This window comes from Polyodon spathula, chromosome 15 (assembly GCF_017654505.1).
Source record: "Polyodon spathula isolate WHYD16114869_AA chromosome 15, ASM1765450v1, whole genome shotgun sequence".
Classification (NCBI taxonomy): Eukaryota; Metazoa; Chordata; class Actinopteri; order Acipenseriformes; family Polyodontidae; genus Polyodon; species Polyodon spathula.
In genome coordinates, this window is record NC_054548.1 from 25,408,469 (window position 1) to 25,421,955 (window position 13,487).

The following is a 13,487-nucleotide window of genomic DNA, read 5'->3' on the forward strand; positions in this document are numbered from 1 at the left end:
TTGAGGAAAACCTGTTTGAATCAGCCAAGACTCTGAAACTGGGGAGGAAATTCACATTTCAGCAGGATAATGACACGAAGCACAAAGCCAAAGCTACACTGGAGTGGTTGAACAAGAAGATAATTAATGTTCTTGAGTGACCCAGTCAAAGTCCTGACTTGAATCCAATCGAAAATTTATGGTGAGAGTTGAAGATTGCAGTCCATCGACGATCCCCTCAACATTGAGAAGCAGTTTTCCCGTGAAGAATGGGCAAAAATTTTACCATCCTACTGTGCAAAGCTAGTAGAGATCTATCCAAAAAGACTCATAGCAGTAATTGCTGCAAAAGGTGTTTCTACCAAGTACTGACTTAAGGGGCTGAAAACTTATGCAACCAGTAAATTTACCAAAACGTAAACTCAACGTCAGCTAATCCATGTTTTTTCACTAATTTTGTCTCAAACTGGTTCCAATCTGCATGGATTAATGGGAGTCTACTGCATACACACACACACATGCACACAGACAATGTAACTGTTCAGTTCTTTAAATGCTTCTATAAAAGAGTATTTTATACCATTATTACATATGTCAATTGATAGTCAACAATAAACCTGGCTACTCCTTCATAGATGTTAAAGTAGAATGTACAGTGCTACAGAAAAGAGAGCTGTGCTATTACAAAATGAATATCTATGAAGGACATTCTGTTAACTGTTGTTCATGCCAGCCACAGGCCATAATTCATGCTTTACTTCATTAAATACAATCTCTGCAATGACCAGCACTGGTTATCCTTATAAAAGTCTACCATAGTAAAAGCATAGCAAAGTGTAAAATATCATGGTACACTTTTATAAGGGTAATCCTAGTCACAGCAGGTATCAGTAACTGTGTTGGTTTTAAGATTAGTCATGCTGGTCCAAAAAAAAAAAAAGAGAATCAATTCAAAAGCCAATTAGTTGTAGCAGCTTTTCATTTCTTCAGAAGGGTAAAACACAAGCATTTCAATGTAAAAACGTACAGATTTGGATTTGGCTAGGCTTCCAAGCGTCTGGATAGTTTTGGAGATGAGAGTCAAGGTCCGGGATGTTTGTGGGTCCTAAAAACAGAGAAAGTTAAGCAACACATTACAGGCAATGTGCACACTGCTCAAAACAAGGGTTTGTAGGGTAAACTTTTCCTCAAAACAAACAAACACCTTTTCACGTCACCTTTTCAAAAAGCCCCATTACTATGCTGCACTACACAAGGTGTGTAGGAGCAGATTTACTGTTTACTTCTGTTGCATTCCAGTCAAAAATAAAACACAAGAGTGCTGTTCGGTAAGCTATCAGCCCCCATGCAGCGCAGACAGAATGTCATGTTTGCTGCACAGGAAGTGGCAGCGGGGGGTGCACTTACCGGGTGGTGAGGGCGCAGATGGAACAGGTTTGGGGAGAGGATAGCTGGAGCAAAGAACCTCAGAAAGATGAAGCTGCTCACAGCTGTGTACCTCACATCATGATCGACTGAAAAAGAAACAACAAACACAGACATCAAACATTGCATTCCTTTCTGTATTTCTTTCTCAGTTCCCTGGGGCTAGCAAGTGCATCCAAATACAAAACACACACTCACAGTAATGTTACCATGTGTGTATTGGGATGTGTTTTACTTCTTGTTATATATTCTAACAGTGTAACCGCATAAGAATGCTATTAATAACAACACTATTTCGAGTAAACTCAAGCCGACAAAAACAGTGACACAGCAGCCAACCTTGAATGTCAGAAGTCTGGATAGCTCCTTAAAGTGACTTTTACATAACAAACAAAGAGCAACAAGACTGCAGGACCACAATTAAGAGTAATGTTCTTGTATACATCGCTTACAGTGATTTAGAGGACCTCGCTTGTCTATTGCATGTGACAAACAGAACACTTTTTTTTTTTTTTTTTTTTTTTTTTTTTAATTGTAAGTACCTCATGGGAAAGCATATAGATACACGTTTGTTTGTCTTTGTGTCAAAAATAACAAACAACAACAAAGTGTATCTTTTTTTAATTGTTAATTTCTCATGGGAGAAGTCTACAACTGATTTGGCTCCTAACCCTTTGCCAGTTAATGTATCAGACTTTCTACACAAATGAAAAATCTGCAGTTTGCATAGGCTAGTGGCTGAAAAAGGCTTGTAATGCAGGGTGACGACCAGCAGATGGCAGTGTATTACTGTTGGAAACTGCTTGTCGATGTGCTGCTCCTGCATGTTTTCAGGTGAAGTTACCTTGGAAGCGTTTGGCAGCAGATTCTCTCAGAGAGAAGAAGATGTCACACATGACTGTCGGGCAGCTGACCCCAGAGTTGGTGATCACAGTGAAAATCCGGTCGACGTAGTGCCTTAGATTTTCCTAAAGTTAAAATAATAATAATAATAATAATAATAATAATAATAATAATAATAATAATAACAACAACAACACTACATAAACAATAGAACAGAAGAGATATTAAGCATACTCTAAATCTATCTACTGCAGAACATCAAAATCACTTCAACTTATGTCAAAATGTTTGTCTACTTATAATTTTTTCATATGCCAGTTGATCTCAAATATAGAATAGTAGAGTTTACTTTCTATAAAAGAGCCGCTGCAACCCCCCCCCCCCCGCTTATTTACAACATAACGAAATGTTTGTAAGAAACAATTACAGTAAAGTGGTTTCAATATCATTAATATCAGTTTCAAATTTTGAGTGTTTTTGGTTTCTATCACACATTTTCTTTTTTTTTTTTTTTTTTTTTAAACTTGAAGATCACATTTGCATTTTTTTTATACAAAATTGTCATTTATGTTGCTTAAAAATAAAATACTGTAAAATGTACATTAAAAATAGCAGCATACATTTAATTTACTACAAACTATGTAAAAAATAATAATTAAATAAAAAGCATATTGAAATAATTTCAGGCATCCCTTTTAACTTAACTAATGAGCAACACTAGACGTTGCTAGAGGAAAGAAACAACACTGTCAACAACACAAATCATCAGAGGTTTGAGGCTCAATAAGTGAAACACAGTGGAAATGTCTATCGATCCACTGTGCAAGTGAATGTGTGGGAAATGTTTGAAAGTCCATACCCTGTTGTTGTCCAGGTTTTCAGCATCTTTTAACTTCACTGGGTCAATTTCACAGGGTTTGTGGTTTCCGCAAATCTAAAAAAAGAATTTTCCGATATTTAAAAGAAAGCTTCCCCGATTATGAACCTGAAATCAATGGCAGTTTCTAGAACGGCTGCTTTTTCATCTGGATTCCAAAGATTCTAAATTTCTTTGGAGCTCGTAAAGGGATATTTTTTTTTTATTATTATTTCCAACAAATAACTAACATCCCATCTCCTCCACAGTGTTCCCTGGTCTACACTTGACTGCTGTGGCCCGAGAGTTTTAGTCTCACAAAGCGCGAAGGTCAGTGCTAATTTGCTTGGAAAGGAAATGTGTGGTCTGTGTAATTATTTCATAGTTATTTTGCGGAAAGCAACAATGAGATGTTTGTCTAAATGTATGACTCATTTTCTTTTTGGCACTGCTGTATACAGTGCCTTGCAAAAGTATTCAGACCCCTGACCAATTCTCTCATATTACTGAATTACAAATGGTACATTGAAATTTTGTTCTGTTTGATATTTTATTTTTAAACACTGAAACTCAGAATCAATTATTGTAAGGTGACATTGGTTTCATGTTGGGAAATATTTTTAAGAAAAATAAAAAACTGAAATATATTGCTTGGATAAGTATTCAACCCCCACACACTAATATTTGGTAGAGCCACCTTTCGCTGCAATAACAGCTTTAAGTCTTTTGGGGTAAGTATATACCAGCTTTGCACACAGTGTCGGAGTGATTTTGGCCCATTCTTCTTGGCAGACTTGCTCCAGGTTGTTCAGGTTGGTTGGACGACGCTTGTGGACCGCAATTTTCAAATAGTGCCACAGATTCTCAATTGGATTGAGATCAGGACTTTGACTGGGCCACTGTAGGACATTCACCTTTTTGTTCTTGAGCCACTCCAATGTTGCTTTGACCTTGTGCTTAGGATCACTGTCCTGCTGAAAGGTGAATTTCCTCCCAAGCTTCAGTTTTTTAGCAGAAGCAGATTCTCTTGCAGTATTTTCCTGTATTTTGCTCCACCCATTCTTCCTTCGATTGTAACAAGATGCCCAGTCCCTGCTGATGAGAAGCATCCCCACAGCATGATGATGCCACCATCATACTTCACTATAGGGTAGGTGTGTCTTGAGGCATGGGCAGTGTTAGGTTTGCGCCACACATAGCACTTTGAGTTTTGGCCAAAAAGCTCTATCTTGGTCTCATCTGACCACAAAACCCTTTCCCACATCGCAGCTGGGTCAATCTCATGCATTCTGGCAAACTCCAGACATGCTTTCAGATGGTACTTTTTGAGTAACGGCTTCTTTCTTGCCACCCTCCCATACAGGCCAGTGTTATGCAGAGCTCTTGATATGGTTGACTGGTGCACCATTACTCCACTCCCAGCCACTGAACTCTGTAGCTCCTTCAAAGTGATTGTTGGCCTCTCTGTGGCTTCTCTCACAAGTCTCCTTCTTGTTTGAGTGCTGTGTTTTGAGGGTCGACCTTTTCTTGGCAGTGCCTGGGTGGTGTGATGCAGCTTCCACTTCGTGATTATTGATCCAACTGTGCTCACTGGGATGTCCAAACACTTGGATATTATTTTGTACCCTTTCCCTAATCTATGCATTTGTATTACTTTATCTCTAGCTTCTGTAGAATGCTCTTTGGTCTTCACTTTCCTTCAGATTCACAGCCTTAACAATGATCCTTCAACAGTGGGGTTTTTATACAGAAAATGTGACAGCAACTTTAATGGTTCACAGGTGGAGGCCAATGGTAAGGTAATTGTGTCCTCATTAGGGCAATTTCTTTCATCGGTGCAAACCGGGAGCTTCCACAGCACAGAGGTTGAATACTTATTCAAGCAAGATATTTCAGTTTTTTATTTTTCTTAAACATATTTCCCAACACAAAACCACTGTCACCTTACAATAATTGATTCTGAGTTTCAGTGTTTTAAAATAAAATATCAAACAGAACGAAATTTCAATGTACCATTTGTAATTCGGTAATATGAGAGAATTGGTCAGGGGTCTTGATATTTTTGCAAGGCACTGTATATACTCGTTGTACTGTGCATCCCCATGCTGTTACAGGTGAATGGGGACATGTTTTGAGCTCAACATTGTTGCTGTACTGTACTAATACATCTTGTTGCATGGTACTGAGTTAACTGTTACCTCTATAATAAAGTTAAATAAAGGGTTTCATTGTTTTCCAGTGAGTGCGTTCCTTTTCTCTCTGTAGGTCAGCTTTGAAGCACGGCAAACACTTGTACAGAGGAAAACCTATCCCAATAGTTTATATAGAGCCGCATCTAAGGAAACTGCAGGACACAGAGTGGCAACCAGCTACCACAGTGCAACCCAATCAACCAGCTACCATAGTGCACCGAGATCAACCAGCTACCATAGTGCACTCTGATCAACCAGCTACCATAGTGCACTCTGATCAACCAGCTACCATAGTGCACCCAGATCAATGCAAAGTGCAGCACTCACCTCGTCTATGATTGGTTTCAATGTAACTTGTAAATAATGCATCCCTGCCAGTTTCATGGTCTCATCAATGCACTTGGATGTTAGTGAATTCCCTCTGAAAATGGTGTTTGGATCTCTGGAAGGAAAAAAAGCTAACATTCAATACCATAGCCTCAGTCCACTGAGTAGAGTCAAGAAGCTGCTAGGTAAAGAGCTGCAGGGATGGAAATAAGACTCCTATTGCACAGCAGCTTCATTCAGTCCAGGTTTTACTACGAGATTGAATGCCACCTCATAAGAAAAAATGGACATCTTTAATGTCATTCTGTTATGGACAACAACAATATTGTATTATATACAAACTATCACTCAAAAATGAACCTGTGCACCATTCACATAAATATTGTTACATATTCATTCATATGCAAGGCAGTGGCAACCTGCCAACCCATCTGTGGCAGTGAAAAGTGGTCTTCAAGTAGCTCTGTGCCAGAGTGTAAACAAGACTGTGAGCTTTGTGATTCGGACAAGTTCCACCCAACGCAATCAGGTGCGCTAAAAATGCCCATTCCTGTATATGTATCAACATAATTCAATGTTAGTCTTACACATCTCTTACAACAGCTGTAAATATAAAACCAGAGCTATCCGCACCATAGTGTAGGGTTGTATATTGTAAGGTCTCCAATATAAACAGTGTTATGCAACCTTCTTGTAAAAGACTTGCTTGACATAAACAATATACTCACAGAGTCCTGTTAACCTCTGCATTTGCAATTGCACTGAGAAAAGGCCCAATCTTCCCATAGTGTAAAAAGAGCCTAACCAATGGTATAGCTGCTTCCTGTTTCTCTCTGCAGACCTCACCCAACACGTGAGCGGCAGAGGCAGATACTGGCTGCAGGGGGAGAACAAAAAAGCAAAAAAAATGCAGGGTTAAACTTGCACCGCTCCCACCTTGGTGTACTTTACACCAAAAGTCCAGTTGTTCCCATCGACCAACAGAGAGGGTTTCTGTTGTTTTAACAGTGGTACAAATGGGCTGGGTCCTGGTCACGTATTCTGTAACATATAAAAACTGCACCTGCCAAAATAATGCCAAGAGTACTTAGTCGTGTTCATCCCACAGGTCGCATCTAGGTGTGTGAAGTCGAAATCAGACTTGATTATTCACACAGGTGTACCCTTGGCCCGTCCAACCAAACCTCAATGCAGTTAAGGACCAGTGGAATGAAACCCATTTTGACAAGACAACACTGCTCACTCATTGCTTATGCACACAGTATGTTCAAAGCACTACATTATACATTATATTACTTGACTTGGTGTAGTTTTAACTCTGAGGGAGGTTTCAAAAGAACAGCAGGCCAAATCTATTGTAACATAATTTTACCAAAACAATTGAATAATTAATGGGAGGTGTTTACACTAATTTGCACTCATTTTCAAGCTTCTGTTATTTAGAAAAGGGGGAATAAGATTTTCTTAAATATGGGGGATTTTAAATGTAAAAAAGTGCACACTAAAATGCAAATTCATGGTACGCATACAAGTCATGTTCTGCAGCTTTTCTCACCCAAACACACCCAAACTGAGGTTAACCTCTCACTTTTAAATAAGATGTTTCTTTAGATAGCAGAGCTAGTTCAGAATGCTCAAAATAAATCGACAGGTAAACAGGAAGCCCCACCTCAACATCTGCTGATTTCAGTAACAAATCTCTGAGAGGGTGGTAATATTCTGCCGGGAATACATGGTCCTCTGTGTAAACTATGTTCAACCTGAGGGAGCCCAGGTCATCGGGCTTGGTAGACTTGCTCCCTTTGTCCCTTGGCAGCAGAAAGTACCTAAAACAACATAACAACAAAAGAACATCAAACCAGGCCCTTGAGTTTAAACAAGACCCGAAACATGGTCGAGGAAGTGTTAATACAAATCAGAATATAGAAGAGAATCCGGGAGACAGCGTGCGTCTCAGTTTGAGTGACAGTAATCTGTCACTGTTTAAATCAGAGTGCAGGTTGTGTTCATTTCAATCAGTCAACTTGAATATTTCAAACAGAAGAAACTTGTTGAGGTGTCCTTCCACAGAGCTTACAAACTGCACATCGCCGTGCACACCAGTATAGACTTCCATTATGGCAAATTGCCCAGGTTAAAATAAATGCGTTTGTCAACAGCAAAAAAAAAAAGAAAAAAAAAAAGGTCACATCAATCAACATCGCCTCCACAAAAATATCTATGCTTAAAAATAGTTCAGCAGATATTCTGTATTTTACAATATGAATACTTCAAAACAAACCTGTGTTGAAGCTGGTAGATCAGAGCAAAAACAAGCACAATGGCACAGTGCTTTGTCTTTCCATTCCCAAAAAGAGTAACTATACGAGCTGACAGAATTCAACAAGCATACCGTACACATTGAGGATTTTTGAAGTGTAAACATAACGACTTGGTGAGTGACATCATGCAGGGAAGAGTCATGTCATCATAGGACTGCACGAGTGGCACTGCACTAAACATCTTCAGAGGAATCGTGTCACTTTTGTTTGTGTAATAAGAATAGCACCCCCCCCCCCCCAAAAAACAAACAAAACAATATCTTTTAGAAGATCCAAATCAAGGTTATTCAGCTCTAAATTTATTGTAACTACTGACATGGTACCTCAAGGTGAAACACAAATATTTATTTTGTCTAAATAACCACAAACAATTTGTTGTGTGTCACAATAGATACAAAGCAGCCTGTGTTACACACTGTGTTGGTGTCTTTCACCAAGGCCCTTCCCTCTATGCCTCTGTTCATTCACATTTCAAAGCAGAAGTTATTAAACTCTTGTTACCATGCTTTGTGGACACTGGATTGCCTAAGCACCTTCAATGGGAATTTAATTTCCCCGAGGAATTCGTCCCCAAACTTCAAGTTACTGGCATTCCATAAGTCAATTCTAAAAAAAGAAAGAGACAACAAGTTAAAAATGTGTTTTTTTTTTAAATTAATTAATTTTCTTAAAACAGAACCTTTAGTAAATGTGTCATGCTCAGATTTGTTCAGTTCATCACCAAGAAATTTGGCAAAAAAACCAAAACAAATCCTTGTGAAAAGATTCCGTTCTTTAAAAATGATCTTCAGTTTTTACACTAGCATGTGTGCCAACAAAAATTTCTGGGGATCAGTTCGTCAGACCATGATGTGAGAATCCGAGGGAAGAACCAGAGACAAACAGATGTGATCTGAGAGAGGAACACTTTGCTGGGTTTGGAAGGACAGCAGGGCTAAAGTATTAAAACAGGTATTAAATCTGTCAGACCAGGACCAAGCCATTTACCGCAGTTAGTGTGGAAGCATAACTTTGATTTAAAGATGCAAGAAATAGCATGCTGCCCCCTAAAACCATGCTGCACCATGCACAGAGCCACAAGTCAGACTCTATGCGGGTGTTCCTTTAAAGCCTGGTTTAGCTTCTGGGGCCCGACAAGTTTGGGATGCAAGGTGTGTCAAGCCTATTGTAGAGCTGAGAAGGATTGGTGCGTTTTTAATAGAGCTGCAAGAAACGATTATGGGGTTATTCGGATTGAGCTCTCTGCTGGCGATCAGATGAGGGTCATTGCTGTTGATTTGGATAATTGATCACTCAGAGCAAAACAAGAGAACAAACAGCTGCTTGATTTCTGTGGATTGCTGTTCACCACAGTCTAAGAAAAGCAGCGATCAACCCAAATCCAAGCAGCTGTTTCTTCACTTGTGTCACTTTGATTGCTAAATGAGCCCGTTCAACACCAATGACTGTCACCTGATTGTCAGCACCAGATTTCTGTCGGGAGCTGTGTCAGTGCGCCCCGCCCCTGTGCATATTTTATGCGTTATCTGTTGTATGTAATGTGTTATTGTTGGCGTATGTATAAGTGCATGGGATATAAATGGGTCGGTGTAGCTCAAGTGATTTAAAACATATAGTTGTATTTAGACACAAGGTTTGCACAATCACTTCACCTGCGTGATAAAACATAATATTATGTGAGCTTGGGGATTGCACAAACTAGTTCACGTGCTGGGATTCAAGTGAATGATTAATTGGTAATTAAATCAGCTGTATAAATATAAAAAACAGTCGGACGATTCACTCACTCGGAGTTGGTATGTTTTAAATTATAACAATTGCTATGTTGTGCTAGAGGACCAGCACGGTTCTTGTTTGTTTGTTTCGTCCACTGTTTCATCTGTTTGTTTGTTTGGCCATTGTGATGTTTATTTGGAGTGTTTTGTTTTGCTTAAACCTTTTCTTTTTATTGGTGTTAATAAAAAACACTGAGTGCCGCAGTGTCTTAGTTTCACCCGCAGTTGCTGTGTGTCTTGCATTCACTTCCTGGCTTGACTTCACCCCTATAGCAAGCATGTTCACACGAGCTCATCCCAATAATCAGTTCCTGTAGCACTAGTTTTTAAGCATTTCTTTCCCTACCTAACCGCCATCTTGTCCACATCTTCTTCTTCAACATCAAAATGGGATCGTCTGGTGTAGCTTAAAGGCCTGGTCACCTGTAGTGGTAAACAAAAGAAGCTTTAGGATTTAAATTCTCTAGAATTCCTACACACACACTGTCTTCCACACTCTTGCCACTTCCTCCTTTTTGACAACTTTGGCAAGCCAAACTAACAATATTGGGTTTTATAAGTGAAAACAAACAACGTGTCCAAAAAAACAAACAAAAAACAACATAAAATTACTGGAACACCCCAACAATAGGTACATATGTTTACATTAAAGCCACACACACAGATGTGATAAAAAGCTGCTTAAAGGTGATTTAGTTCTCCACTGAACTTATCTACCCTGACTAAGCATGGCTTTTCATTGCTGCTTTTTTCATTTAAAAAAGGAGGTCATTTTTATGACTTAAGCCAATGTAACACAGACTTGTTTTTTGCTGCATGGACACCATTTCTGGAACCTGGTGTGTCATTACAGATTGGGTGTTACAAACACCAAGAGCAGGCACTAGATTACTGAACGCCAGCTGCCCAGGGATTTTAAAGTGTGCCATTCTGCCTGTATGGCTATAACAAGACACTTTCCTTATACCTCGACAAGGAGATTTGCATTGTCGACTAGTGGCAGTTAATTGAGAGACAGAGCTGGGTATCTCTTATAAACGTTAACCACAGTAAAAGCATATCAAAGTGTAATAAAGCACAGTGAAACCATGGTAAAGCATAGGCAAGCATTGTAAAGAATAGCCAGGTAAGGCAAAGCATATTAATAAGCATGGCAAACCAGGGTAAACTATGGTAAATGCATAGTATAACAATGGGAAAATCAAAAATGCAGCGGTAAACTTTCACAAGATATTTGTCTCCTAATTTTGCAGTATGATATCAAGATTAACACCTGCACTGGAGCGTTTCAGTGAGGATGCACTTCAGAACAATACTGATGCTAATTCACTTAAAAAAAACCCAGAGAAATGTACTCCACCCAGACAAAACCAAACACAATACTGTGTGATTAAAACAGCAAGAAGGAAATACATACAGAATAAAGTGGCCTTGTTTCATTGTGTATACCAGCAGCAGTAAAGCATATCTATCTGAAATCTACACATCAGTTAAGACAAAGAATATACTAAGGGAGTGCGAGTACATTTATTCCAGGGTTATTGAAAACAAGCATTTGAATACCGCATGTACGGACTGAAGCTGCTCAGCTGTTTGTTATCCCACAAGTAAACACAAGCATGGTATGCTAGTGGATTTAGGCCTTTTGGCTCAGCAGGTGAAAATGAAGAGGCCATCTGGACAGCTGAATCTCAAGCTAGCCTCCCAACCCCATTCCTTACAACCTAGGTGGGGATTCAGACACACACAGCATTTCCAGGAATGACAAAAAAGAAAGAGATCATTACTGAATTTAGATATAACCAGACAGAATCCTAGGACAGATGATAGGAACAGTTAAGCAGTATAGTTTACAGTTTAAATTGCCATGTACTGTATGGTCCTTGCAATCAAACCGTTAAATGGTTTTACAAATGTGTTGTTTTGTTCTTGTTAATTTTAAATTAATTGCTCTAAATGTACTTTTTGTAAAATCATATCCCCTTTTTAATTGGTGTTTTGCTGCCCAAGCTACATCTGAGACCAATAACCTTCTACTGCTGTAGGTGCCAGTAGGAGCATACCCAGAGGCTTTCAGAGGGACACATAGAAGAGAGCATGTTTAGCTGTTTAACATTTGAAAGCACTGTATAAAAATCAGGATTAAAAAAAAGGAGATTTTCCTCACAGGTGAAAAGGATGTAGTCAAACCATGACCGACACCTGTGACTTGTAAAACTTAAAAATCACGAGGAAGAGATGAGACTCAACAGTTTACCAATTTGTTGTTTTAAAAATGCATTAGCTGTGCCAGATAAGTGGGAATCTGCTCTCCCTAATCTGGCAAAGAAACAAAAATACATAACTGAACTGCTTTCGGCAATTAATGAGCACAGCTGAAAGGCTTCGTGTCTCAAGAATACTGGGTTCTGCAGATCAACCAAGGGGATGATGTAAGGTTGCAGGGAATTGTCTAACACACACTCCTAATGAAACTGCCTTGACTGACTTTCTGATTCACCCACCACAGCAGGTAACCACAAAAAATAAATAAATAAATAAATAAATAAATAAATGAAACCCACACAGCGAAACCAAGACACCAACCCAATTTTCAAATACCAAGGAAGGACACAAAATGGAAAGTGGTGAAATGTAATGTCAGTTCAGTGTGCGATACATACTTTAACTTTAGTTACCCTACCAGTTTACTATCGCTCCTGCTTCTGCACTGAAAGCTGTGGCAAGATCTATAGATCCAACAAATTCAGTCTTGATTACAATAATGTTACACTCGTAAGTCTGAAAAACGAAGGAAGCTGGTTGTATTCTCAGCTAAAAGAAAGCGCTCCACTGTCAGCATTTGTCAAATATAAAATTGGTTTCCTTGTCTTATTTCTCTGTTCATATTCAAGCTACTATGCAGAAGGAAGTTCCGGTTTGAGGAAGTGGGTACTTGAGAAAGACACAGCCTAGCTGGCTGCACTTTTGAGAGGCATGGAAACTTTGTGTTGATTCTGTGTCGTGTCTCTGTACTACACTCAAGAGAGACAGGAATCACAAGTACTTTTTAAAACAGCGTGCATGGACTGAGGTATTTACAACAACAACATATTCTGATTGAAAAAAGAAGGAACGGAACACGCAAGCCAGTAAAATAGATGAAATGCACAAACCTCAAAATAGAACACTTCATCAAATTGGGGATTGTTTGTTTTTCTTTTCACTTTTGTCTTCTTCGCCTCAGACCTACCACCAAGGAAAAAACAGTGTAAAAAAAAAAACCCAAAAAAACAAGATTGCACAGTGACGTCAAGCCCAGGCACCAACCATGTCTGCAGAATTGGGTCAAAAGCCACAAGTAGTGTAGATTTTATAGTATTTTTTTGTTAACTGTTGTCAGTAACAATATAAAACTTAAGTGTTAGAGGGGACTTGTCCTTACACAAGTAAATTGACAAGAAAACTAGATTTCTTTTTCTTTTTCAAGTAGGAATTTATAAAGTGTGTCTATGCATCTAAGACCTGTATATAATTTTCCACAATACATTTTCCATAGTAATTTTGCAGTTTTCACATGGTTATACTGTGCATATAACTAAATTACCATGGCTTGACATGGGCTTTACACTGCTAACCTACAGTTTAGCATGCTTTCAATATGCTTTACTGTGCTTCGCTGTTCTTCTACTATGCACAGCTGTTATAAAAGAGACACACAGTAGCGCAGTCCTCCATGTAGCACAGCCAGGGTCATCTGAGACAAGATATTTGTTCTGACACACCGTAA

The 13,487-nt window shown here is 39.0% G+C and overlaps 1 protein-coding gene across 1 annotated transcript in view; it reads right to left on the reverse strand.

Moving 5' to 3' along the window:
* The window catches only part of LOC121327904 (ras GTPase-activating protein 3-like), a 72,363-nt gene that overhangs the window by 13,060 nt on the left and 45,816 nt on the right, over window positions 1-13,487 (reverse strand). The window contains exons 7-17 of the mRNA XM_041272229.1: window positions 12,874-12,946; window positions 10,065-10,141; window positions 8,445-8,549; window positions 7,292-7,448; window positions 6,351-6,499; window positions 5,623-5,737; window positions 3,107-3,181; window positions 2,249-2,372; window positions 1,387-1,493; window positions 1,003-1,084; window positions 504-535 (exon numbers count right to left, since the gene is read on the reverse strand). Of these exons, the coding sequence (XP_041128163.1) occupies window positions 504-535; window positions 1,003-1,084; window positions 1,387-1,493; window positions 2,249-2,372; window positions 3,107-3,181; window positions 5,623-5,737; window positions 6,351-6,499; window positions 7,292-7,448; window positions 8,445-8,549; window positions 10,065-10,141; window positions 12,874-12,946 (1,096 nt within the window). The remainder of the gene's footprint in view (window positions 1-503; window positions 536-1,002; window positions 1,085-1,386; window positions 1,494-2,248; window positions 2,373-3,106; window positions 3,182-5,622; window positions 5,738-6,350; window positions 6,500-7,291; window positions 7,449-8,444; window positions 8,550-10,064; window positions 10,142-12,873; window positions 12,947-13,487) is intronic.